The sequence below is a fragment of the Jaculus jaculus genome, chromosome 1 (assembly GCF_020740685.1).
Source record: "Jaculus jaculus isolate mJacJac1 chromosome 1, mJacJac1.mat.Y.cur, whole genome shotgun sequence".
Lineage (NCBI taxonomy): Eukaryota > Metazoa > Chordata > Mammalia > Rodentia > Dipodidae > Jaculus > Jaculus jaculus.
Window position 1 is genome coordinate 337,754,239 of NC_059102.1, and position 27,192 is coordinate 337,781,430.

At 40.0% G+C, this 27,192-nt stretch overlaps 1 protein-coding gene across 1 annotated transcript in view; it reads right to left on the reverse strand.

The window, feature by feature from the left end:
• Ush2a (usherin) overlaps positions 1-26,947 on the reverse strand; it is a 755,222-nt gene extending 728,275 nt beyond the window's left edge. Inside the window, exons 1-2 of the mRNA XM_004672003.2 lie at positions 26,463-26,947; positions 22,491-22,656 (exon numbers count right to left, since the gene is read on the reverse strand). Of these exons, the coding sequence (XP_004672060.2) occupies positions 22,491-22,656; positions 26,463-26,947 (651 nt within the window). The remainder of the gene's footprint in view (positions 1-22,490; positions 22,657-26,462) is intronic.
• Between the last annotated feature and the right edge of the window lie 245 nt (positions 26,948-27,192).

A 27,192-nucleotide genomic window follows, 5' to 3' on the forward strand; every position in this document is an offset into this window, starting at 1 on the left:
AATTGCTTTTTTCCCACAAGCTGCTCTTGGTTGGGTGATTTCTACCAATGATGTGAACCTGACTGCAACAGTAGTTAAGGTGTTTACTGGAAAAGCCAAAGGACCCAAGTTCAATTCCCCAGTACCCACACAAGTCAAATGCACAACATAGCACATGCATTTGGAGTATATTTGCAGTTGCTAGAGGCCATGGCACATCAATTCTCTCTCTCAATAAATAAATAGTTTTTTAAAAAGGTTCTTTAGGAAAACGTCAGAGTGTATATATGTGTGTTCATGTTTATTCACCTGTGTGTGGCACACACATGTGTGAGTACACATACATGCTTGTGTGTGAGGGGCCAGAAGTTGACATCACGTGTCTTCCTCCATTGCTCTTCACCTCATTGACTGAGACAGAGTCTCTTACTTATTCAAAAGTTCATCAATTTGAGTGGCCCACCTAGCCACTGAATTTTGTCTGTGCCTCCTGAGTGCTAAGATAACAGTGGGCCATGACACCCTCTCAGATGCTTTGTAATAAAACTCTTAAACTCACTCTTCTATGACAAGTGCTTTATCCATTGAGCCATAGCACAGCCCCCTTAAATGTACTTGTAAAGGAAGTTGTCTAAACTGAATCAAAATAATAGAAAATTCATATTATACATGGAGTACAATAAGAAATTATGCATTTGTTTCAAATGAATGGGGAACATTTCAAGATGAACCACTTCCTGAACCACTGGTGGAAATAAAGCCTTAATGTTTTCTTACAGAATTGAAAGCATACAATGTGTTCTCTCAATATAATGGATTCAAATTTGAAATCAATAATAGAAACATAATTTTAAAATCTTTACATGGTTAGGAATTAGATAACATACTTATAAATAAATTAGGAGTCAAAGAGAAAGTTTCAAGACAAATAAGAAGTAAACAATAGGCCAGAGACAAGGGAAAAGAAGAAATAAAAGGATTGACAATATAAAAGCAAGAGAGAAGAGGGAGATTCTGTGACTGGGTGAGTTAGCTGAGAATGATCTGTTCCAAATTTGAGCATTTTTCTCCAAATTTCATTGTGTCACTTTTCCTTACTGCTACGTAGAATTCTATCATGTAGATATACCACATGTTGGTTATCCATTCATCTAAGGATGGACATCTGGGTCGATTCTAGCTCTTAGCCATTATGAATTGTTCAGCTATGAACAATTCTCAGTGAACTCACCCAATAACAGAAAGATAACAGTCGCATGGTTCCACTCATCTGTAGCTCCTAACTTGAATCTGTCCAAGATGCTGAATACCTAATAAGCATCTCAAGGACCGGACAATAGGGAGGGTGGGGTGGGAGGGGAGAGAAGGGGTGAGGATGGGGGGCACAAAACTGGACCCAAATATCAGTGGTACCATAAAATTCTACATCCTAAAATACAGATTAAATTGTTGAACCTTTATTAGGTCCTTAGAGGGAACACCTGAATCAAAATGCAATGGAGATGGTATGATGAAGACTAACCTTAATCTTTTCCTGTTCCTCTCTCTCTCTCTCTCTCTTCTCTTTCTCTTTTGTATTACCTATATTTTCTTCCTTATTTTCCTTGGGGCTGGTCTATCATTCCCAGGACCAGCATTTGGTTAACATACACAATAAGCTGTTGTTCAGAGAGACCTACAGCGTTTCCCCAAAGAAGACAGATTTCTGTCAGAGTACTTAATGACCCACCAATGGTTAGTGGTAAGACCCTATTTCTGAAGACACCATATGCTATTGGTATGGAACATGGAGTGACCTGGCTGGAATCTGGAAGATAGTCAGTCCTTAGAAAGTTAGCTCGTCTAGTGCCAGAAGTTGCTACATGAGCCACTGGGGGAAAAATGATGAACATCTGTCCAAGCAACTCATGGTCTAAGCTACTCATCAGCAAACAATCTGGAGCGATGCTCACACAAATGCAATAGTGACATACAGCCATGGTGGGAATCCAACTGCTCTTGATTTGGCTAACTGATCTTCTCAGTGGAATGGAACCCATAGCTGGATCTGGGAAACAAGTCAGAATCGCATCCAAAAAATGAGCACAGTCTCTATCAATCGTGGGCTACAAGATGGCCTATATCTACTAAATTCACTCTGAAATAATAGTAGTTATCCCATTTATTGGGTGCTGTCCATTGTTGAATTTTCTTCTCTTTTTCAGATGGACACAGAACCTGAGGAGAGTATAAGCCCATCTCACCTCACCATGGCCCCAGCTGAAACCACAGAGAAATTGGGAACTAGGCAAGAGTGCTGCTTTCTTGGTGAACATAGTATCAGCACAAAGGTGAAGGAGATATACACAGAGAACACTCAACTCCTGCCGAATCAGAGATCCAGAGACTCTGAGGCTCCCAAGACCTCATCACTGAAGTAGTCCTAAAATGAACCCAACATGGCTCAGGGAAATTCGCAAAAGAGAAGGCAGAAAGATTAATGCCACAAGTTGGGACATTATGCACAGAGACATTGCTTCTTCCCCATAACTGATGGCTACTTTCACAATGCACGATGCACATTCCCCAACAAGGAGGGCCCCTCAGAGGGGAGAGGACAGGGGAGGAGCTAATGATAGTACCAACATGGCTCTGTACACAAGGTCTACAATACTAACAAAAATACAATAAAGCCAGGTGTGGTGGCACATGCCTTTAACCCCAGGACTTGGGAGGCAGAGGTAGGTGGATTGCTGTGAGTCCAAGGCCACCCTGAGACTACATAGTGAATTCCAGGTCAGCCTGGGAGAGAGTGAAACCCTACCTTAAAATAAATAAATAAAACATCAATAAATAAAAATAAATGATAGTACTAAAAGAACAGAAACAACATGAAAATATTTGTGATGTACCAAAGCACTGTGAAGATGGAAATTTATAGAATAAACTTATTTCATCATCATAGCAGTAGGTTAAATTTTATTGTATTAGAAAACAGGAAAGGAGTGGGCTGGAGAGATGGCTTAGCGGTTAAGTGCTTGCCTGTGAAGCCTAAGGACCCCGGTTCGAGGCTCGGTTCCCCAGGTCCCACGTTAGCCAGATGCACAAGGGGGCGCATGTGTCTGGAGTTCGTGCCCATTCTCTCTCCCTCCCTCTATCTGTCTTTCTCTCTGTGTCTGTCCCTCTCAAGTAAATAAATAAAAAAATTTTAAAAAATGGGCTGGAGAGATGGCTTCGCGGTTAAGCACTTGCCTGTGAAGCCTAAGGACCCCGGTTTGAGGCTCGGTTCCCCAGGTCCCACATTAGCCAGATGCACAAGGGGGCGCACGCATCTGGAGTTCGTTTGCAGAGGCTGGAAGCCCTGGCACGCCCATTCTCTCTCTCTCCGTCTACCTGTCTTTCTCTCTGTGTCTGTCGCTCTCAAATAAATAAATAAAAATTAAAAAAAAAAAGAAAAAGAAAACAGGAAAGGACTTGAAACATTAAATTACTACTTTTAGAAACTAAAAATGAATAGCAAACCAAATCCAGAAATATATGGAAGGAATTACATATAAAAAGATCAAATTGTTTTTCTTTAATCAAGTATGTAACATTAGTTCATTATTTGAAAAGTAGCAAATGTACTAAACCATATTAAAAAAATAATGATGAAAATTTATTTGATTGGCCATTTGAGAAAAAAAATCCAACTCATTCATAATTATGAAATCAGAAGATAGAACTTCAGTATAATAATAAACAATTCTGTGATCCCTACAGCTAACATCATATTTAATGATAAAAGACTGAGTTATTTTCTCTGAGAATAAGACAGTAAAAATTTCTGTTCTAATTCAACATAATAGAAACTTTAGTGACTAGAAGAAAAGGAAAGAAAAAGAAAAATCCAGATGGGCAACAAATGTTCCATTACAAATGATGTGATTTCTATGTAGAAGATCCCAGTCAGAATAGCCCTCCACACATCCTCATTTGCTATATTATTATTAACAAAGGCCAAGGTTAACACCCAGCCAGTATCCATAGATAAATGGATGCATAAAGAAATTGTGCACATAGAAAAGTGAATATTACTCAGCCATAAAAAAATAACAACCTTGGGCTGGAGAGATGGCTTAGCGGTTAAGCGCTCGCCTGTGAAGCCTATGGACCCCGGTTCGAGGCTCGGTTCCCCAGGTCCCACGTTAGCCAGATGCACAAGGGGGCGCATGCGTCTGGAGTTCGTTTGCAGAGGCTGGAAGCCCTGGCGCGCCCATTCTCTCTCTCTCCCTCTATCTGTCTTTCTCTCTGTGTCTGTCGCTCTCAAATAAAAAATAAAATAAAATAAAATAAAATAACATCCTGTGATTTGCAGCAGCAACATGGAAGGACCTGGAAGGCATTATGTTAAATGAAACAACACAGATGCAGAGGGGCAATATTGCCAGTTCTTAGGTATAAGGGGAGCCAAAAAGTTGATCTCATAAAAACACCTGATAGAATAGTGATTACTAGAGCCTAAGTTGTTTAGGGAGGGGGGGGGGAGACAGAACATGATTGGATGGTGAGTACAAAAGCACACTTAGATCAGAGGAAGTTGTCTTAGCTAGTGAAGTTAACAACAGTTAATTATATATTTTAAACCAACTATGGAGGAGTTTAAAGATTCCAGACACATAAAAGTGATACATACAGCTAATTCTTTTTCCTTTCCTTTTCTACCTTATGTTTGATCTAAGCACTGAACTCAATTAATTTCTACCAATTTCCAAAAGAATCAATACCCAAAATACTTATAAAGAACATTTTGTGCAAAGTAGCCTGGGGTGATGGCATTGTTGTTAAAGGTGCTTGCTTATGAAGCATGCCAACCACGGTCTAATTCTCCAGTACACACATAAAGACAAATGCACAATGTAGTGCATATATCTTAAGTTCTTTCTCAGCCCCAAGAAACCCTGGCGACCTACTTCCATTCTCACTAACTCCCTCTCTTCCAAATAAGCAAATAAAAACATTTTTAAAAATGGCTCAGGGTGGAGACATGGCTTAGAAGTTAAGGCACCTTCCTGCAAAGCCTAAAGATCCATGTTTGACTTCCAAGAACACAGATAAGCCTGATATACAAGATGATGCATGTGCACAGGTGAAGCATGTGCACAAGGTGAGCATGCGTCTGGAGTCCCTTTACAGTAGATAAAGTAGATAAGTAGATAGGTACAGTAGGTAAGGCCCTGGTGAGCCGATTCTCTTTCAAAAAAAACTAAAAATATTAAAAGTAAAACAAAATGGCTCAGTAATTAAAGGTGTTTGCTTGCAAATCCAACCAAAAGTTACCTAGTTTTTTAAAACCTCTAAAACAGAGATCAAAATTACTTCAAATTTAGACTTTTGAGATCAGTATTTTATATCTAACACCAAAGTTATGCATAATTTACAAATATAAATATTTCTTGGCTATTATGAGATGACTGGAAAATTATCTAATATATTATATCCTCTTCTTTCTTGGAAAAGTGATTTCTGTAATTTAATTTTTTCTTTGCCCTGTATGAATATGTAGTAAAATAGTAGTCTGAATATACATCCTTACTACATATCCAGGACTACAGAGCAACACAGAATAATTCTGAATGCTACATTTTAGAGAAATAGCAAATAAATCAGTATAAGAAAAAATAAAACTACTCAAGTCAATGTTTAAATAATTCAATATTCCACATTCCATTAGGAAGTGATACCTACCATAGGCCAAATTCTGCTATTGGTTATAAACATGCTGCTCTTCCTGACATTAGAGGGAACTGGTGATGTATAAAAGAGAGGGCCAATTGGCCCTTTGGGCACAAAAAGCTGCCCACAAACAAGCAAAAATAATATAAGCCTTATTATACTTGGCTTTTGGGTGAAATAATATGAATCACAATTCAATCTGGCAATATGAGATTTAAAAATACTGCAATGCTATTTTAACAATTGTAAATTTGATAGAATTACCATAGTGGCATTTTCAAGACTAGTGAATATAGAACAACCAAGTGGACATAGGCAAATGTTCTCCTTCTGCAGCAATTTTCAATAATCATGCCATATGGAATTGATATGGACTATGATGTTTTGGGGCATTTCTTTTTTTTTATATATTGTACATTTTATAGTCATTGCAGAGAATAAGACACGTTATATCTGAAATAAAGAACTAAAATTATTTTCACATAATAGTTTCTAAGTTTGGGTTTTTAAAAATATTTTTATTTATGTATTTGAGAGGAAGAGACAGAGAAAAAAGAAAAAAAGCAGACAGAGAGAGAGCATGGGCTTTTCAGAGCCTCCTGCCCCTGCGAATGGACTTTAGATGCATGTGTCACTTTATGCATCAGACTTCACATGGGCATTTGGTAGTTGGACCTGGGCCATCAGCCTTTACAAGTGCCATTAACCACTGAGAAATCTCTCCAGCCTGTTTCTAAGCTTAGAAGTTTACTTATTCCGGGCTTGTCTGTCTTGACTGAACGTGTTCCCACAGAGAAAGATTTTATTGGTCTTGTGTTTTTGCTATAAAATAATATGATGATAACATTAGAACTTAAGAAAGGTAAGCACTAGTGTATGACATGAGGTATTGCATTCCTGCATGACACTGAACATGATTCCGGCTATATGCACAATGTATTTTGTGTTTTTAGTAATTATAATAATAGGGATACAAAATGTTAGTTTATAAATGGGTGAAAAAGTATATGAGACAGTTTACAATATAATATGCCTGCAGAAAATCCCTAAAGTTCATAGCTCTATGCCAGCAACTAAGCTATTATGTTAGCCTTTTTCTGGTTGCTTTTTTTGTATATGTGTACATATGTGATATTCAGATGTGGGTGTGGTTATATGTGTGAGTTTATGTGTGTGTACATGTATATATGTGGAGGCCAAGGTAGATATTGGGCATCTTTCTTAACAATACTCTGTTTATTGAGACAGGATCTCTCACTTGAACCCAAAGCTCAGTGGTTCAGCTCTTCTAGCTGGATAGCTTACGGTGAGGATCTTCTGTGTCCACCTTCTGAATGCCGAGATTACAGGTGAGCTGCCACACATGCCCAACATTTACATGTGTGCTGTGGCCGACACGTAAGAGCTTTATCCACTGAACCATTTTCCCAGCCCCTGTGTCACTTCATGACCTTTCACGCTTTGCATCTGCCATGTATGGCTCCCATGTTCTCCTTGGGACAGTGCCATACTTTAACTCCTTCACCCATAAAAGGCCACTTGTCTTCAAGCATTAATTATGCACCTTGCATATCTTTCCTAACATATCACAATTAGCATATCAAAATTAAATGTAATTCCTCCATTCATTATGGTAACTCCATATTGTTACATGTCTATAAGTCCATTCAGATAGACATTCATGGACCCATCTCAACACTGTGAGGACATAATGGGGTGTGGACATCACAATATTTGCTTTCAAGGATGCTAATGTTTTCTGTGAATGAGAATTATTACTGTGAGCGAAGCTCTGATGCATACCTGCTACACATCAAAAGTATGGTTGTCTTGTAGCGTTTCCATCTGGACAAATGAAATGCCCATGTCTCTGACCATGCACATGAGAACACTGAAATTTGTCAAGTTTTCCTTGCCTTTAACTCTGGATTCTTTTGTAACAAAGCCTCCACATTTAATTTGTAGATATTTTTTCTCAGCATATTGACTAGGTAATCCACATCACACCCAGTCTGAGGTGGGCAGTGAGAGTGGCCTGCCTTCATCCTGGTCTGCAGGCAACCGGTTCTGTACCAATGTAGCCAAGTAGTCTTCCCATGTCAAGTCTCCTCCTACTCTGGCTCGCCTCCCTCCCTCCCCATCCCTGACATGATACCTTTCTTTTCCATAGATTCCCAAACCTTAGCATGTTCAATAAAGTTCTGTAAAATATGACACCTGTGTGTCCTGCCTTATACCCCTGTAGTTTAGCCATTCGCCGTTTATGTCTCGCAAGCAGCACATTCCTTTTAACAAGAAGATATCAGCACCATCTACCTCACACACACAGAATGTTCTCTCTTACTGCTTAGGTGAACCCTATGCATTCCTTTGACTACAAGCTGTCATCAACTGAATTGTGCCCTGTGTATGTGACATCTGGAAAGACAGGTGCCCCTTGAGTCACAACTAATCTATCACCCTAATAAGACGTAAGCTGAGGCCAGTGCAAGTCAAGTCTGCCATTAATACTCCTACCCTGACAGAAAGCCCACTGAGCAGAAGTGCGCTCTCACAGAGTATTACCAGAAAACTTCACGACTATGTGGCAATCTGGAAGCCATGGTTTGCTGTCATGGCCCAGGGTCCCAACAAAACATGGTTCTACAGATTTCCACCCTAAGGGGAAAACAATGAAATGCACACTTGCTATGGACTTTCTACTGAATACTTACCACTTTCACAGCATCATAATATTTAACCAAGCAATGGTTGATTTGATGTAATCCAGTAAGAGTAAAGTAGCATTTCTTCTTATTATTATTATTTGGCTTTTTTGAGGTAGGGTCTCACTCTAACCCAGGCTGACCTGGAATTCACTTGATAGTCTCAGAGTGCCCTTGAACTCATGGTGATCCTCCTACCTCTGCCTCCCAAATTCTGGGATTAAAGGCGTGCGCCAATGAAATGATAAGGTCAGTGGCTAGGGGATGACATCATCACGGTAGTGAAGGAAGCAAAGGTTGGAGCAATACATCCAGAACATACCGAATGACAAGGAAAAGGTCGCAGAGCCCTACAGTCGCCAAGAGGAGAGATTTCCAACAGTGTGGCCCTGGCATGACCATGATTGTGACATCTCCTCTCCAGAACTGTAAGACCAGAATTTCTATTATTTTAAGGCATATAATGTGTGATCATTTCTCCAGGCAAACTTAGACAACTGCTATGCACATTTAACCTAATTTCTCCAAGTAAGGCTCTCTTGATCTCTGTGAGCGGATGACAAAGTTGTTCATAAAAGCCAGTGGCACTAATGCCAGTTATGCTTTGGTTTTCATTGGCAAGATACTTGATTCACTCATTAGCATTATGTAATGTGTTCGTCCAAGTAGAATATAAACTCCATCACTTCAAGGACTTGTCAGGCATCCTGCATATGATTAAATTAATGCTGTGAGCCCAACAGGCAAGGTATACATTTACTTTTGACTGGTTAATGATAACCTAAGATTTTGAAGAATTATACACACTTTCAGGACACTATAATTTTTAATTAAGATATCCAGAATTAAAACCTTACCTATTGGTTACATATTGTATTTTAAAACCACATGTAAAATATGTACAGAGAATACTTGGACAGTTTTGCTTCTCTTCAGTCATCCAGAACCTCTTTCTGTCCATAGAACATAACAAAATTTGGATCTTTGTGACATGGAGCAGTGATCAGGGTTGCTTCTTGAATAGAGTTGACTGCCATAAAGCATAGGCATGCTGCACAGAACTCGACATAAAATTACATCCTATCGAACATTTAAAACACTTGTGGCAATGAGAAATATAGCTGCAAGTTATTGACTACTTGTATGTAAACATGTGAACAAATATTATCATTAACAAAATTTGAAAATGTGTTACAAACTATATAATGAAAAAAATGACATTTCTTGTGGGTTTCAAAGTTCTTAATTGTTCAAGATTTTTTAATAAAGATGTAGGTCTATGATAATTTATTATTTTGACTTTAAAGTCAGTAAAATTTAATATTTCAAAAATAGCTATGTGGGGTTGGTGAAATGGCTCAGTGGCTAAGGTGCTTGACTACAAATCCTACAGAGCCAAGGTTCTTTCCACATTACCCATGTAAAAACCAGATACACAAAGTGCTACATGCATCTGGAGCCCTGGTGTGCCCATTCTCTCTACTTGAAAATAAATTAATAAAAAATTTAAAATGGCTAGGTTGAGCTGGGCCAAGTGAAGATTTCCCAACACATGGGAAGACAGAGGCAGGAGAATAGTTATAAATTCAAGGCTAGCCTGAAACTATGTACTGAATTCCAGATCAGCAGGGGCAAAACTGAGTTCCTACCTCCCTCCCTCAAAAAAAAAAAAAAAAAAAAAAAAAAAAAAAAAAAAAAAAAAAAAAAAAAACTAGGTTATTGAAACTCCTAAAGGCTCCATTTTCTCACCTTTACAATGGAAAGAACAAAAACCATGCCATAGATCCACTACTAGTTTTTGAAAAGTACACATGTAAAATGCTTAATATTATATACATAAATCAGGGCTAGTTACAACAGCTATTTTATAGTTATTAACTAATTATTTAGTTATCAAAGGTGCTACTCAAATGTCTGCTTAGAAAGAGAAGGCCACATGTGGATCAAAGTGAAACTATGGGGAGGTACACTCTGATATCTTATGCATCTTTAGAGTAACAGTAGAGAGCGCTGGACATTATTAACAGCACGGTACGGGCAGTGTTCCCAGGAAAATCACAAGACAGAGTCTCTGTTCTGAGTGAGGAGACTGGGGGACTTGATTTATCTATGCCAACATGTGCTCCTTAAATTGCATTTTCTTCTAGAACTTTCAGGATTTTTGCTTTTCAGACTGAATACACAGATCAAAGCAAGATCCAGCAAACCATGATTTTAAAGCTCCTTTTCTCGATTCCTCAAGCTTGTTTCCCTTCCTTGTATCAGGTTCAAACTGCTGTAAAGCCAGAGGACCCTGGTTTGATTTCCCAGGACCCACCTAAGCCAGATGCACAAGGAGGCACATGCATCTGGAGTTTGTTTGCAGTGGCTGGAGACACTGGCATACCCATTCTCTCTCACACACACTGTCTCTCTCTCTCTCTCACTGTCTCTCTCTGAACCTCTTTCTCTTAAATAAATAACATATATTTAAAAAAATTAGCTAATCATTTTGCTAAAATCCAGGGTAATTTATAGAAGACTGTCCACTCTGGTGCTTTGAAAGCATGAGCCTCTCAAATGTGTGCAACTGTGTAAGAAATAAGACAATGTTCACAGGAAAACCTAAAAAGTTTTATGTTAAAATTCCATGCCACTAAATGAACATGTTTACAAGTAATTTTAACTGCCAATCCATAGCAAATTATTGTAATAAAATTGTTTTATATGTTCCAAAATTTAAAAAAGAAATATTTCTTAATAACTATGATATGTTCTGATCTAATAAGAAAATAAACATTATTTTAAATCTGCTAATAGTAAAAGTGATCCCAATTTTGTATTAAAAATATTGATTTTTTTTTCTATTTGCAGTAGAAAAAGCATGATGCAACAAATTTCAGCCTGTTATCATTTGAAATAGCCAATATATTAAAGACCAAAGTAAAGTTTAAACTGGCAATCATGTCAGATTCAAGTCCCTGAATGAATATTAATTTAAAAACTAATCATGTTCCAACAGACCTCAGCTTCAAAATGTTCGTTATGGAATCAATGCTTTTAGGTCTATCACTTTAATAATATTGAACATTTGCTGTTTGGGAAATTGGATCTCTTGTGTTTGGTATGTCTGACTTTTCTGGCATCTATTTTTCCCAGAAATTTAATTATAATAAACAATTTCTTCTAGTTTGGGGAAGGTAGCTCTTTGGTTTTACTCATGTGAATCTGATATAAAGTGAATTATCTGAGGGAAAGCATAGGATAGAACTGTTTATTTTATATTACCAGTTCTTTTAAGCCAAATTTTGAATTTGAGCTATTCCATGAGTAGTGATGTATCAACTGTTTTTACATACACATCAAATCCTCACAATTTATGAATTACTCTCCTTGTTTGAAGTAGAGGAGGAATGTAAATATGCACACATGTTATTTAAGCATTTGAAATTTGACTAAACAGATTATCAGTTAAAGCTTTCATCCTAAGCCTACAATGGTAGTTTGAGTGTGAAGTGTCCCCTGTGGTCTCATACATGAATGATTCAGCCTCATGCTTGGTCCGCAGCTGGCAATCTGGGAGGTGCTAAGGGAGGAGTGTCACTGAAGGCAGATCTTGATCCTATCTCCCTTCTTGCTTCTCTCTCTGCCAGCTGTGAGGGGAAGATGTGATATCCAGCTTTGGCTCTGCCGTGCTCTCTCCACAGTGATGAACAACCTGCTAAGACTATAAATTGAAAGAAACCTTTGCCACCCAGAAGCTGCCTTTGTTCGGTGCTTTATTCCAGCCACAAGAAGGTAACTACAACACCTAGCTTATTGGACATCTTTATTTCAAAATCAAAAGTGTTAGGATGTCTTATATTACTTTGTAACAATAAGTTACACTATGCAATTATGAGTGCATGTATGTATGGATGGATGTATGGATGTGTGGATGTATACATGCATGTATGCATACACTGTTTGAATAATTGAAGATTTATAAGCTATATTTGTTTCTATCTCATCCCCCCAAGTCTGCCAAAACATATTTTTTCTGAAGCATCAGAAAACAATGTGCATCCATCTGATCACTAATTTCTTCAGCTGGCTCAGACACCCCTTAACTGCTCCCATAGTTCAAGTCATTGTGCCTTGTGTCTACTACACTTACTTTAATGTAAAATTCAAAGGTATCTAGTGAAATCCTTATTACATTAGTGGAGAAACTGAGTCAAGTGATCAAGTGACTTTCTTTACTTGATAGCATTGCATTATGGGAGTAAAGTTCTCAGTTCTTTATCTCTGCCCTTCTCATTGCATCTTCCAACAAATTACAGGATGAGCAACATCCCTAATGAAGCGCCACATGGCTCCTTATGCACGCCATTATAAAAGTAGCATATCCACACTGTGGCTCAATGCAAAGAACTCTGTGGAGCTCTGAAAACTCACTCTCATTTTCATTTCGATGAATGTAGAAATCTGTAATGACAGGCCTCCATGAATAGGTAGCAAACGAATAAAGGAATTATCTGAATGGGACTTTCGTTTATTACGGGTATTTGGTTCTGTGGTTTTAATATGCAGTGGAGAATAACTTAAAGCTTCTGGGGAAGAGGAACCATCAATGCAGACTAGAAGCAAGGAGGCTTTTCCAGCTCCTCAATGACTCAAACACAAAGAAGCCAGAAAATAGCTTCTCAGTGGGGTGGGGGCCTGCAGGGGTACACTGAAGTTTAATATTGGAGAGATAGGGTTTTAGAGAAAGCCAGAAACTATGGCTACTGGAGCAGCAGGTGGGAGACAGCACGTGGCACTGAGTCCATAGGGAAGGAGGTGGACATGCAGTGAGAAAAACTGACATCGAAACCAACATGGAACAGAAAGTGCTCGTGTTTGCCAAAGTCAAAACATATCCGCAGGGCTGGAGAGATGGCTTAGTGGTTAAGGCACTTGTCTACAAAACAAAAGGGCCCAGGTTTATTTCCCCACTTAAGCCAGATGAACAAGGTGGTGCATGCGTGTGAAGTTTGTTTGCAGAGGCTGGAGGTCCTCGTGAACCCATTCTCTCTCTCTCTCTTAACTAAATAAATAAAATATTTTAAAAACATATCTGTAATGTGGAATATCATATGAAGGTCACACCTAAGCTTTGGGAAACATGCTCCTGCATCCTCCTCCCTGCCAACTCATATCCAGTATTTCTATGCTGTCTCACTGAAAGGAAAATAGGCAGATAACTTTACTACAAGATAGCCAGACAGGAGAGGGCCCCAAAGAGGGGATCAAAAAGATATGACACTGCCTGCTTGCTCCAACAGAAGAGGAATTCAGTGTCTGATCCAGTGTCATTCATCAGCTCTCTGGCCTCCTACTCAGGTTGCTGATCTCTTCCTGATCCAAACCAATCAGCTCTCTCTCAGGTTCACCTTGACCTGAGGGTAAGGCCCACGAGATTATAAATAGATCCTCACCAGGTGAGCAAAGCCTCTGTTTGGCTGCTCATCTCTCCTGAACTTCCAGGTCCTTGTTCTGGTAAGCCACCGCTTCTATCAGCCTAGTTGGGCCGAGACTAAAGTGAACCCTACTTCTACGTGGGCTCGATACCCACCCCCGTGCCTTCTACGTGGCAAGAGCTCTCAACACTTTCTTCTCCTCATCTAATAAAGTATCCCCATGTCTTACACTCTAGTTTATGGACTTTAATTCTTTAAATTCGTAATACAAGAATCTAAGTGTACCCTAAAATTATTAATGCACTGGTATATTGGTGTATTGGTAAGAAACCCCCAAATTCCCATTTAACCAGCCAACATCTATGTAACCCCAAGGGAATGCCACTGAATCAGGGTCAATGGAAAACATAAGCAAACAGAATCCTGCTAGAGGCAAAACTGAGTGGAACTTGCTAACTATTCAAGACTGGTGGCCCAGGGATCAGCTACGGAGCTTAGGGAGTCTGAGCAGAGCTGTACGAATGCTGACAATGACTGGGCAACAGAGCACTGCAGTCATGGATATGGAGAGCCTGGAAAAGCAGACTTCCACCCAGCACAGTTTGCTACCTTACCCTTGGGGAGGGCTTGGCGTGTGTTCCCCGAATGAGCAGGAGCAGTAGAGCTCAGTGCCAATCTCGTCCTGCAGTGACAACCAGCTTATCTATTTTGAGTTAACCCAGCCAAATGATTTTTTTTTACATTGCAACCCTGTTCTGCCCAGCAGGAAAACATAGTTATTCCAACCAGCTTTATCAAACCACTACCACACACCAACTGAGTAGAAAATCACAAAAGGGAGGGTTTGAATATTGCCCATCTTTTGTTCTCTGCCAGAGGTACATAACTCAGAAGATAAAGAAAGGAATACAGATGGACAGAAGAAGCAAAAATCTATTATTTTCTGAGTTTCTGGCCCAATAAAGACAATTGGTACTTCTTTTCTTACTTTATTTTATTGTGACTAATCTTTTTTTAATCAAAGCATCTAATCAGTTGATTGTATGTCTTTTATTATTTTCTTTGGTAGTTGGTGCCTGGTTGTGGCATAATTCTGGATCTTGTTCACTGCTGCTATTCCTATGACTACTTTTCCTCTTTCTATGGGGTGAAGGTTATCAAGGAAAAACTTCACGTCTGCCATGTGGAAGTTATTCCACTGAGGGCTCAGTAGAGCCAGTTCCCCATGCTCTGCACACAGCAACCCCATTAATAGGGTGGCTCATAAAACCAGGGAGCTCCATGTAAGTAGCACTAGAAGCCCTAAAAATCTATGCTTCATCTCTACGACCACAACACACATCCCATGTCTCTCATTAGACCATTCATCAATGATGAAATCAAAAGAGTATTTATAAAAGGTATATCCAAACAATCTGTCTCTAGTATATATATTACATCTATTGGAAATAGAAACACACACACACACACATACACACACACGGCCTACATTAAAAAAAAATTCTCTAAAACATAACCGAATAGTGTATCTCACAACCTTAGAAAAACATAAAGACTTGATAAACTCCAAACCAACAGAAGGAATGAAACCATAAAGATCAGAAGTAAAATTGCTAGAATTATAGATTAAAAATGGGAGAGTATACCAGACATTCCTGAAATCCAGAGGGTTGTTAGGGATTATTTTGAAAACTTATTCTCTCAACAATGGGAAAGTATAGAATAAGTGGAATATGTTCTAAGCAAAGATAAACTACTCAGGTTGAACAGAGAGGATATAGAAAAAACAAATAATTTATGAAAGTCTCCAACAAAGAAAATCTCAGGGCAAAAGAATTAATTAATTGATAATTTCTCTAAGATGTTAAGGAAGAAATAAAACCAATGTTACTCAAACTATTCTATAAAATAAAAAAAGAAATGCTTCAAATTCATTATAGAAGTCAAGTATTGCTCTCATACCTAGTGTCACCACCAAAATTAAACTGTTGACCAATAATATATTGGATGACCATAAATGCAATAATTTTAACAGAATATTTGCCAATAGAATTTGACATATCTAAAAGATCACATATTGTGATCAAGTTATTTTCATTTCAGACATGAATAGATGGCTCAATACACACAAATCAGTAGGTATAGAAGAGAATTTCTAGGCTTTCAAAGCCTAATAGCCTAGGTTTGATCCTCCCGTACCCTCCTAAAACCAGATATGCAAAGTGTTGCCTGCATCAGGAGTTCACTTGTAGTGGCAAGAGACCCTAGTGTGCTCTCATCTCCTCTCCTCTCCCCTCCTCTCCTCTCCCCTCCCCTCCTCTCCCCTCCCCTCCCCTCCTCTCCCCTCCCCTCCCCTCCTCTCCCCTCCTCGCCTCTCCCCTCCTCGCCTCTCTTCGCCTTTCCCCTCCTCTCCTCTCCTCTCCCCTCCTCGCCTCTCCCCTCCTCGCCTCTCCCCTCCTCGCCTCTCCCCTCCTCGCCTCTCCCCTCCTCTCCTCTCCCCTCCTCGCCTCTCCCCGCCTCACCTCTCCCCTCCTCTCCTCTCCCCTCCACTCCTCTCCCCTCCTCTCTTCTCCCCTCCTCTCCTCTCCCCTCCTCTCCTCTCCTCTCCCCTCCTCGCCTCTCCCCTCCTCTCCTCTCCCCTCCTCACCTCTCCCCTCCTCTCCTCTCCCCTCCTCTCCTCTCCCCTCCCATCCTCTCCCCTCCCCTCCTCTCCCCTCCCCTCCTCTATTCTCCCCTCCCCTCCCCTCCTCGCCTCTCCCCTCCTCGCCTCTCCCCTCCTCACCTCTCCTCGCCTCGCCTCTCCCCTCCTGTCCTCTCCCCTCCTGTCCTCTCCTCTCCCCTCCCCTCCTCTCCCCTCCCCTCCCCTCCTCTCCCCTCCCCTCCTCTCCTCTCCCCTCCTCTTCTCTCCCCTCCCCTCCCCTCCCCTCCCCTCCCCTCCTCTCCTCTCCTCTCCCCTCCTCTTCTCTCCCCCCCTCCTCTCCCCTCCCCTCCTCTCCTCTCCCCTCTCACCTCTCCCCTCCTCTCCTCTCCCCTCCTCTCCTCTCCCCTCCCCTCCTTTCCTCTCCTCTCCCCTCCTCGCCTCTCCTCGCCTCGCCTCTCCCCTCCTGTCTTCTCCCCTCTTGTCCTCTCCTCTCCCCTCCCCTCCTCTCCCCTCCCCTCCTCTCCCCTCCTCTCCTCTCCCCTCCCCTCCTCTCCTCTCCTCTCCCCTCCTCTCCCCTCCCCTCCTCTTCTCTCCCCTCCTCTCCTCTCCCCTCCTCTCCTCTCCTCTCCTCTCCTCTCCTCTCCTCGCCTCGCCTCTCTCTCCTCTCCTCTCCTCCCCTCTCTTCTCCTCCCTTCCTATGCCTTCCCTTGCCTTCTCTTTCTTTTTCCTGTCTTTGCAAATATAATTTAATATTTTTTTAAAAAAAAACATATGCTAAAACACCATTTTATGTCAAAAGTCTTAAACAAAAAAGGTAGAGAGGAAATATATCATTAGTAGTTACATAAATATTAGCATGCTTTGAGGCCATTGAGCATGGACCTCTCTCTCATAATCTGCCTTGGACTCCACCTCCCCTTTCCGTTGTAAAGTTAGGAGGATGGAGGAATCACGGCTTTGTTGAAGGTAAGCAACTTGCTCCTGGTCAAAAGAATAGAATCTTACTTTTACTTCTGGCCATGTGTGGAGGCATGACTTAAACTACCCAACACATTAGATTAGAAAGATAAACTCTGTGCCTCAACTTTAGTGTTAATGCAATTTAAAAAGCCAGGTGTGGTGGTACACACCTTTAATCCCAGCACTGAGAGACCAGCCTGGAACTACAGAGTAAGGTCCAGGTCAAGCTGGGCTAGAGTGAGATCCTACCTAAAAAAAAATAAAAATAAAAACCTAAGCCTGTCACTTACTCAGACTAACACCAGCTATCTTCTAAAGACATGCTAAGGAGAGGAGCTCTGAGGAGGATTCCATCCCTCAATATAGTTGCTTACAGCTGTTTACTGTTTGTCTGTCAGCTTCTTTGAGTTCAATAAACATACTTCCCTCCCCTCCTTTTCTAGTTTTTTTGTTGGTTGCTGTATGAAATCCTAACGTGGTGGCTATGACTCTTTTCTCAGTGTATTTCCTTTGTTTAACCCACTTCTGTTCTGTGGGCACAACAACTTTTCCTAGTCATAGGACAAAGGCCTTGGTAAAATATATATATATATGCAGAAATACCTCTAATACCAATGGTCATATGTGACATATCCATTTTCAATGTTACAATATTACAGGAAGCATTTCCTATAAAGGCATGAATGAGACATAAATGTCAAATATCATGAACTTTATTCGATATAGTTCTTGAAATTTTAGCTACAAAGCAAAGGCAAGAAAAAGAAAAAGAAAGGAATATATAAGGAAAAATCAAGTTATTCCCTTATGGAGATAATATTATCATATCAAGAGACTCAAAAGAATCTATCAGCACAACTTTACATCAAACTCAGCAAAACAGTAGGATACAAATCTATCAGACCAGAAAGAGTAGCTTTTTATATACCAATAATAAATCTTAAGATAAAGAAATGAAGAAAATAATCCCATTGACAACAACCTCAAAAAGAATAAAATACCTAGAGTAAACCAAATCAGGAAGGAAAAGAGGTCTGCAATGAAAACTAAAAACAACAACAACAACAAAAACAGCAACAACCAAAAACAGCAAGGAATGAGAATATAAACTCTGGAAGAAAAAAGACTTGTTATGTCATGGATTAAAAGAATTAATATTCTTAACATGTCTGAAAGCAATCTATATATTCAATACTGCCTCCATCATAATGCCAATAATAGTCTTTATAGAAAAAAAAAGATTAACCCTAGAATTTATATTAAAGCAGAAAAGTCCTCAAATAACCAATGCAATACAAAAAATAAAAATTAATGGAGTTGTTGCAAAACCCAATATTAGAACTATAATGACATTAAAATACTGACACAAAACAGACAAGTGGACCAGTTGTATAGAAGACCCAGAAATATATCCATGCAACTAGAGTCACATAACTTGTGCCCAATGATGCCAAAAATATACAATGGCTAAAAGACATCCTTTCAAAACTGGTGCTGAGAAAACTGGATATCCAAACAATAGAGAGATCTCTGTCTCACCCTGAACAACTTTCTCATTCAAATATGAGGCAGGTTTTAATGTAAAACATAAAATTCTGAAACTTCTAGAGGAAAACACAAAGAAAAGTCCTTAAGAAATTGGCATACTAGGAACTTTCTGTAAAGGATACCATGTAGCTCAAGAAATAACTGTAGGAATGGACAGATAGAAGTGCATGAAATTAACATGTGTATGCATAGAAAAGGGAACATTTAGCTTAATGAAGAGGCAGCCTAGACAATGGGAGAACACTTTTACCAAATATATACCTGACAGAGGATTAATATCTGGGATCTACAGAAACAACACAAAAATTTGACCACCAGAAAATAAGTCATCTAATCATAAGTGAGTAAATGAATGGAATAGATAGTTCTCAAAAGAAGAAGTATAAGTAACCAACAAATATGTGAAAAGATGGTCACATTTTACCCATCAGGGAACTGCAGACTAAAACACTGGGGCTTCGCCTCACCTCAGTGCAAACGGCCTGACGTTAAGGAGACACACAGCACGGGAAACCTTTACATAGGGCTGGAGCAAATGCAAAGCCGGCGGGCGCTGGGGAGACTCCTGCAGAGGCGCCTCAGAAGATTAACAGGAGGGCTCGTGTGTGTCCTAGCGACACCATTTTCAGGTATGTATCTGAAGGATTCTAAGTCACCACCCATAGAAATGCCTCCATATTCACACATGTTGCAGCACGATTCACACAAACACAGCCAAGGCACAGAACCCGGTCAGAAGCTCATCACTGGGTGAGGAATAAAGAAAATGTGGTGTGCACCTGGGGAGCTTTATTCAGCTGTAAAGGTTAAAATTAAGTCTTCTGTAGGAAAATGGATGGCATTAGACATCATCATATTGAAGAAAATAAGTTAGAATCAGAAAGACAAGAATTACATGTTTTATGTGTTTTGTGTAACATAGAAAAAAATCCAAAAGGGAATGAAAGTAGAACGGGAGCCTTAAGGAGACCCCAGTAAGGAGAGGAGGAAGAGGAAAGGTTGAAAGGGTGGCTGTGAAGTACATGGTTTGCCTGTTGAGAAGTGTTACACTGAGATACATTGCTTTCTATAATTAATATACACTAATAAAATGTTATCAAAATGTAATGCCCATGCATGTGGCACATTCCTACATCCCTCGCGCTTGGGAGACTAATACAGAGGGATTCTGACTAGCCTCGATGGTAGTGTAAGTTAGAAGCCAGCTTGGAGTACAGGAAAAATACAAAAACAAACAGACAGAAAACCTAAAACTTTTTAAAAGTATAAAAGCATACAAATAGGAAAGGCTAATTTGTAATCTTAGTTGTTAAATAGGTATGAAATAGTTTCATTAAGTCCTATGTGCTTTCACCTTTACATTAAGAAGGGAAAAATTAAAGATTTATAAGGGAATTTTGCCTGCACTAGGAAATGTCTAATGGTTGACATGTGATGACATGATAATATTAATTCCAACAGGCATTCTAAGAGCACTTCACTCCCAGGAGAGACACTCAAAGGTGGAACCTCTTCCCATTTAGATTTCAAACTTTCTTCCTGAAGGATTTCCTGTCCTGTTGCTGCTCAGAACTGGGCAGCTTCACAGATCAGGCAGAATACAGCCAAAACGGTGGATTTTAATCACTGGTGATAGAAAAATATGCAGCCAATGTTGCAGTGTTTTGGAGTGTACAGCTTAGTGTCTTCTGTCCCAGTGTCTACGTCCTCCTTCTCCCCATCACATGTCACTTGATGGCAGTGGACAGCGCTGGCAATGGACCACACACAGAGACAAGACAAAAGCATTCCCTGTCTGCTAAGTACTGGACAACTGGGACGTGGGCAGAGAGGCCCAACTCGCATGGTACTACCCAGGGCCTAGCACCAGGAGGAATTCCCACTTGCTTCAGGCCTGGTATCATAGCAACACACGGAAACATTGAATCCAGTCAACCACATTTGCTAAACCCATGTCCTAACTAAAACCTATGAGTAGGCATGGTCTATCAGTCCACTTATAGGCTACTTTCCCCACGTCTTGCTAAAATCCACCACATTCCCTTCCTGTATTTATATTTTAAATTTTGCCTTAAGGCTTCCAGTGCAATATGTGCTATGGTCAGGCAAAACAAAGGTTTGTACCATATGTATTAAATTTCTCAGAAATTGTATCTACATTGAAATAATAATTTAAACTAATTCATAAATAATTTATTACATTGTAACAATAATAATTTGAGTTCAAAAATAATTCTCAAGCAAAGGAGTTCCATGTATGGGAACAAAGGTTGGTGGTAAGAAGGGATTATAATCAGAGTACATTGCATATGTATATGTACATGCATACGTGTGAAGCCTGTCAATAAAAACATTTAAATAATCAATAAAGTATGAAACTAGGACTGGAGAGATGGCAGTTAAGCAGTTAACTTAACTTAGCAGTTAAGGCACATACCTGCAAAGCCAAAGGACCCAGGTTTGATTCCCCAGGACCCACATAAAACAGATGCACAAGATGGCACATGCGTCTGGAGTTTGTTTGTAGTGGCTGAAGGTCCTGGTGTGCCCCTTCTTTCTCTCCTCTCTCAATCTCTCTCTCTCTCTCTGCCTCTTCCTCCCTCTAGCTCTCTCAAATAAATAAATGAATAGTTTAAAAAAATAAATGAAACTGTATAAGCAAAAATATGATTTAAACCACTTTCTGATTCTGATTCAGAGATGTGTCTCTCTCTCTCTCCCCTCTCTCTCTTTCTGTGTGTGTGTGTGTGTGTGTGTGTGTGTGTGTGTGTATGTTACATCTAGAAAAATATATGTGATGTTAATGATAATTTTCCCAAAAACAACCAAGGTACAAATGCTGTCCATTGCAAGCAGGGCTTAATGTCAATCACTGAGCAGTTTTCCCCATAAAAGAAGCTACTGGGAACTGTATTGGACCATATTTTTGGTTTGAAAAGCATAGTTGGAATAGGTGCTGCTGAAAGCCTCATACTGCTAAGAAGAAACAAAATGATAATAAACCTCTATTGCAGACTTTAAATACCAGACCTATCTCAGTCTTTCATAGTTTCTGAGGTACCTACAAACTGGCTGACAACTAAAATAATAAAATAACATGCTTTGAGTGCCTCAAGTGCAAAGTTCATTAGTTCTAAGGTCATCAATTTAATGCCACAATCAAATTGTGTTCACAACAGCAGATATTATCTTAGAAGGACAGTAGGACAAGGAACATCAGTACAAGACATCAAAGGAGTTCTTATACATTTTTAAATAACATAAAATGTATTAATCAACGAAAACAGTTTTTGTCTGAACATGTTATTCATACAAATAGCTTTGTTCTTAAAGTTCTAGGGAGTTTTTGTAACAGTGTTGGAGGGGAACTCTGTAAGCATATCAATATATTCACCGTGAAACATTTGTCTTCAATCTTCACTTACATGTACCTGAAATCTCAAAGACACAGCCTCAGCCTGTAGATATATGCCACTTAAAGGAGTGAAAGGAAGATGGATTTTTGTGTTTAACCAAATGTTAAATATTTTTTATTTTACTCACCTGCACACTTAGATGAATCCATTTCTTCACAAGAATTCTCCCCAGTGTCATTACTTTTATTGGAGGCTGCAAACCATTTACTGTGCGATAATAAAACATGGTCTCTTTCTCAGATATTGCAAGTTTGAACACAAGCTGCCCATCCACCGTCTTTTCTATCACACACCTAAGGAAGCAACCAGAAAAGACAGAAAAGGTCACCGTCCAGGCAAAATGACATACCAAAACATTGCACAGTGTTAAAGTGACCTACTCTACTCAAAACAAAGCACTATGAATAGGGTCCAAAAATCACAGACAATGCAAGCTTTATTCCAAAGAAAATGTGATTTTATTTCAATGAAAATAGAATTCTTATTAATAAAATATTCCCCAGAGCAGCAGCACCCCTCATTAGAGACCCATGATGGGAGTCAAGCACGCAGACCATTCTGCAAAACTAACATTTATCCTATTGGCTCATTAGCTCTTCTGATATGTCTTTTATAGGTGGTGGGAGAAGACACTAAATCCCACTGAGGTATTGAGTCACCAGTGCAAATCTTTCTCTACTGTTTTAATGAAAAGAGAATTTAGAGACCATAGAATGCTTCAAATTGTTAGCCCTGAAGTCAGAATGGCTCTGTTTAACTCATATGAGGAAATGGAGGATGGATGGCTACAGCCTTTATTTACCCACCATCAAGTGGCCAAAGCTTAAACAGTGTGCTTAAGACGGCTACCACCTGACTGTAACCACCCAGCCCAACGGAGGTGTGAGACGGCTGCTACCTGTTGGTAACCATCCAGCCCAACCAAGGTGCTGAGAACATTAATGACCTTGAATGAAAGGTAATTATGTTCCATAAGAACATGATAAATTAGTATTTCTACAAAACAGAAGCCTTTTTAGAAAATGCCTAAATTATATATTGGGCTTATTTTATTTCACCTATTTGTTCACCTATATTTTGTCTGAGACTTGCATTAAACTTGTCATCCCCCCACCTCAGCCTGCTGAGTGTTAGGGTGACAGGTATGGCTATCTATCCTGCTTGACTAGGATCAAGTTTCTTTAAAAATATATTTATTTATTTATTTGTTTGTTTATATGTAATTATGAGAGAGAGAGAGAGAATGGGCACACCAGCCACTCCAAAACAACTCCAGAGACATGCACCATGTGTGCATCTGGCTTATGTGAGTCCTGGGGAATTAAATCAGGGACCCTTGGTATTGTAGGCCTTAACCTTTAAGCTTTCTCTCTAGCCCTCAAATTTAAGAGTGTTTAAGAGTGACTTAAGTAGTACTCACAAAGGTACACTTTTCAGGCGCTGGGATACTTTTTTACCTGATTACCATCCACTCAACCCTGGCCTGTCGACAAGAAGGCCTTATTCTACAACCTTCCTCCCTGCTCAAGCCTTCTTAAGGGCCTCTTTTGTGCTCATTAAACATGTTGTGCTGGCTCGGTAAGAACAAGAATTCACCTATCTGTTCCAGAGAACATGAGGATTCAGAGGGCAGGAGCATGCATCAGACTCAGTAGACACTCAACACAGTGACCAAATTCAGTGACACATAGACAAGGAGCAAATGTCAAAGTGAGGCCAACAAAAATTACTGCACTAAAACTTTCTCTACAGGGTACATTTCGGCCCATCATTTCATTTCACTTGCATCTACTTTTAATCCCTGAATTGGGAGGTAAGAATAAAAAGGAAGGGGTTGGAGAGGTAGCTTAGCAGTTAAGGTATTTGTGGGCAAAGCCAAAGGACCCAGGTTCGATTCCCCAGGACCCATGTAAGCCAGATGCACAAGGTGATGTTTGCACTGGAGTTTACTTGCAGTGGCTAGAGGCCATGTAGCACCCATTCTCCCTTCTCTCTCTCTCTCTCTCCCTCTCTTTCCTTTCCTCTCTCTCTCTCTCTCAACTAAATAAATAGAAATGAAAATAAAAAAGAAAGGGGACCACTAACAGTGATTCCTCAAATGACACTGACTTACTAACCTTTGTGAATGTGAAAGAATATTGCTCTTAATTTAGGCAATAAATTCTAAATTGCAAAGGGTTATTTTTAAATTAATCCTACTAGTGCAAATTTATTTTTAACCCTTCAGTAGTTGGACATTGTGGTTTTCTGGAAGGAACACTTTTTCTTCACCCCTGCCTCAAGGCCTTAAATAATCAGAGTTTGCCGCTGTTCATTTTTCTTGAGTTTAAATCTACGAGTGAGAATTCGATCATTACTCAAGAATGTATTTACCAATGCAGACTTATTTCCCCAAGCTTACTGAAAATGCATTTCTTAATATGTTATTGATTATCTTCCTTGCTATTCTGTTTGCTTGTAAACATACTAGCTTTGGTAGATAATAACTGTGAGAGGAAGGCAGGTAGCAAAATATTTAGGAACTGGATTTATTCTGCTCCTGAATAAACAATAATTGGATAATCCGTGTTTTGTTTATTTTACTTATCTAACACAAACACCCTGAAATTCCCCCAATTCCCATAGGTATTCTAGTTTTGAGAATGAAAATGACCTTGATGCAAACAAGGGACTCTCAAAACTATGAACCATGTGCTACCACATCTGTAAACACTCTTTGGTTATATTTACACAAAACAATGCCAATAGAAGATGAATTTGGTATAGAGATGTCTCTGTATGCTCAAAAACAATATTTTATCTTGGCCTTATTTGCCAAGACTTTGTTTTAAGGTTCCATTTACAAAAAAGAGAGTAGCTTGGATTTCTGGGAATTTCCTCCAGTAATAAAGTTTTCTTCTGAGCTATGAAACTAAGGATAATGGATTGCAATTATTTTCACTTCAAGTTTACAACAAGGTGAAAATATATAAATTTTCAACTGGTGAAAAAGTCATAGATGCTCATGATATTCCGTGACATTGCACAAGTTCTTAGATATGCAGACAACACTTTTCAAATGGACACAGGTGGCACCAAAATTCTACCCACTGGAAGACACTATGTAAGCCAACAGCACTTTAAAAGTTCCCTCCTTATTAAAATTTCTAGACAGGCTTAGTATGACTTGGGAGCAATACATTAGATATAAACTTGAGCAAAGATTACTGAATGGGAAGCAGGTGATGAAAGCACAGGCTGTGGCAAGGATACCTAGTCGTAACTCACGTCGAGGGTTTCCTTGCCGAGACAGGAACCAGGAAAGCTACGCAGAATCCTTTCGGCTTACCTAGACCCTGACTGCCAGAAGAATGCACCAGAAACCCAAAGCCAACACCCACACCCATTCCGAGAAGGAGAGGTCTTCAGAGATCAGCTCTCTGTACCGATCATCTTCCATGAGTCAAAGCCACATGTCTTCTTGGGGCAATAAAGATGAGTCAGGCATTTCCTAGGCCTTCAGAAGCTGTCTACTTCACAGATCTCTCTCTCTCTCTTTCTCTCTCTCTCTTTCTCTCTCTCTCTCTCTCTCTTTCTCTCTCTCTCTCTCTCTCTCTCTCTCTCTCTCTCTCTCTCTCTCTCTCTGTCTCTCTCTCCCTCCCTCTCTCTCTTTCTCCCTCTCTTAATTCCTAGTGGGAACACTTTGTGTACAAACCTAAGGAAAGAGTTTGAAAACATTAATTATTTGTATTTCTGGTGACCTTACCCCCAAACTCACTCTGAACCTTGCTTAGCTTCCAATGGCTAGGACTAACTCTTTGGCTATCCTACTGGAAATAAATCATTCAGGTGTGAGCGTGTCTGTCCACAATGCAACAATTTAACAGACACTATTTTGTAGTCCACTCTATCTGTAGTAAAGAGGAAGCATTTTAGATAAACAATATTTGGGTGATAAATTTGGATGTGAAAAGCTCAACCCAGCGGTCCATCTTCAGTTGCCAGAGTTCTGCAGTGTTTTGGGTTTAGTTGGAATTCAAGTGGCAATAATATTCAGGTCTCCTGGTTTTACAGTGTCTTAGGCAAACTGAAAACCCACAGCATCACACAGGTTACTTACATGACACCTTCCCGCTCAGGTTTCAGCCACACAGCTAAAGTGAATTCGGCTGCCATTCTCAGAGATGGAAAAGAAGAAGAGCAATTTGTGTAATTTCCAAAGATAAAACTGGTTGAGTTGCCATGGGCGCGAGGGTGCAGATCAGTCCCGTCTGCTCTCATGCAGCTCCTGGGGCCGGTGGAGAGGAGGGCGGTGAAGGAGGGCGCTGAAGAGCGGTGGGGACAATCCTGCGTGCAGAACCTCAGGGAGCACGACTGGAGACTTTCAGCAGCTGCGGAGCTTTGACAGAAGGAGCTTGGGCCTGGGCGTCCACACACTGCTGCGGGTGGCACAATAGATACCTTCTTGAAAGCTCCCACATTCTCTAGTCTTGGGAAAAGACCCTGTGAGGCAGCCAGCGATATGGAAGTTAAATAGGCCAAGATCAATGTCTCAATGATCTGAAACCAGAAGCCCAAGCTCAGGGAAAGCACAAAGCATTTCATGTTTACAAAAAGCATGCTCCTCCTGAAAGGATTCCTAAATAAGTAATCAGGCCCGTGCCTGTCTCCGGCCACGCTAGCAAGCAGGGCACTTTAAGTGATGCTGAGAGACTCCATCTTGGGGAATCTGCGGACACGTTTCCACACGCAGGTAACACCAAAGCTGATCTGAGCAAAGACGAATGCAAGAGTAGCAGCTAGTGCCTGGGGAATCGAAAACATCATGTCAAGGAACGTTGCAGTTCTTC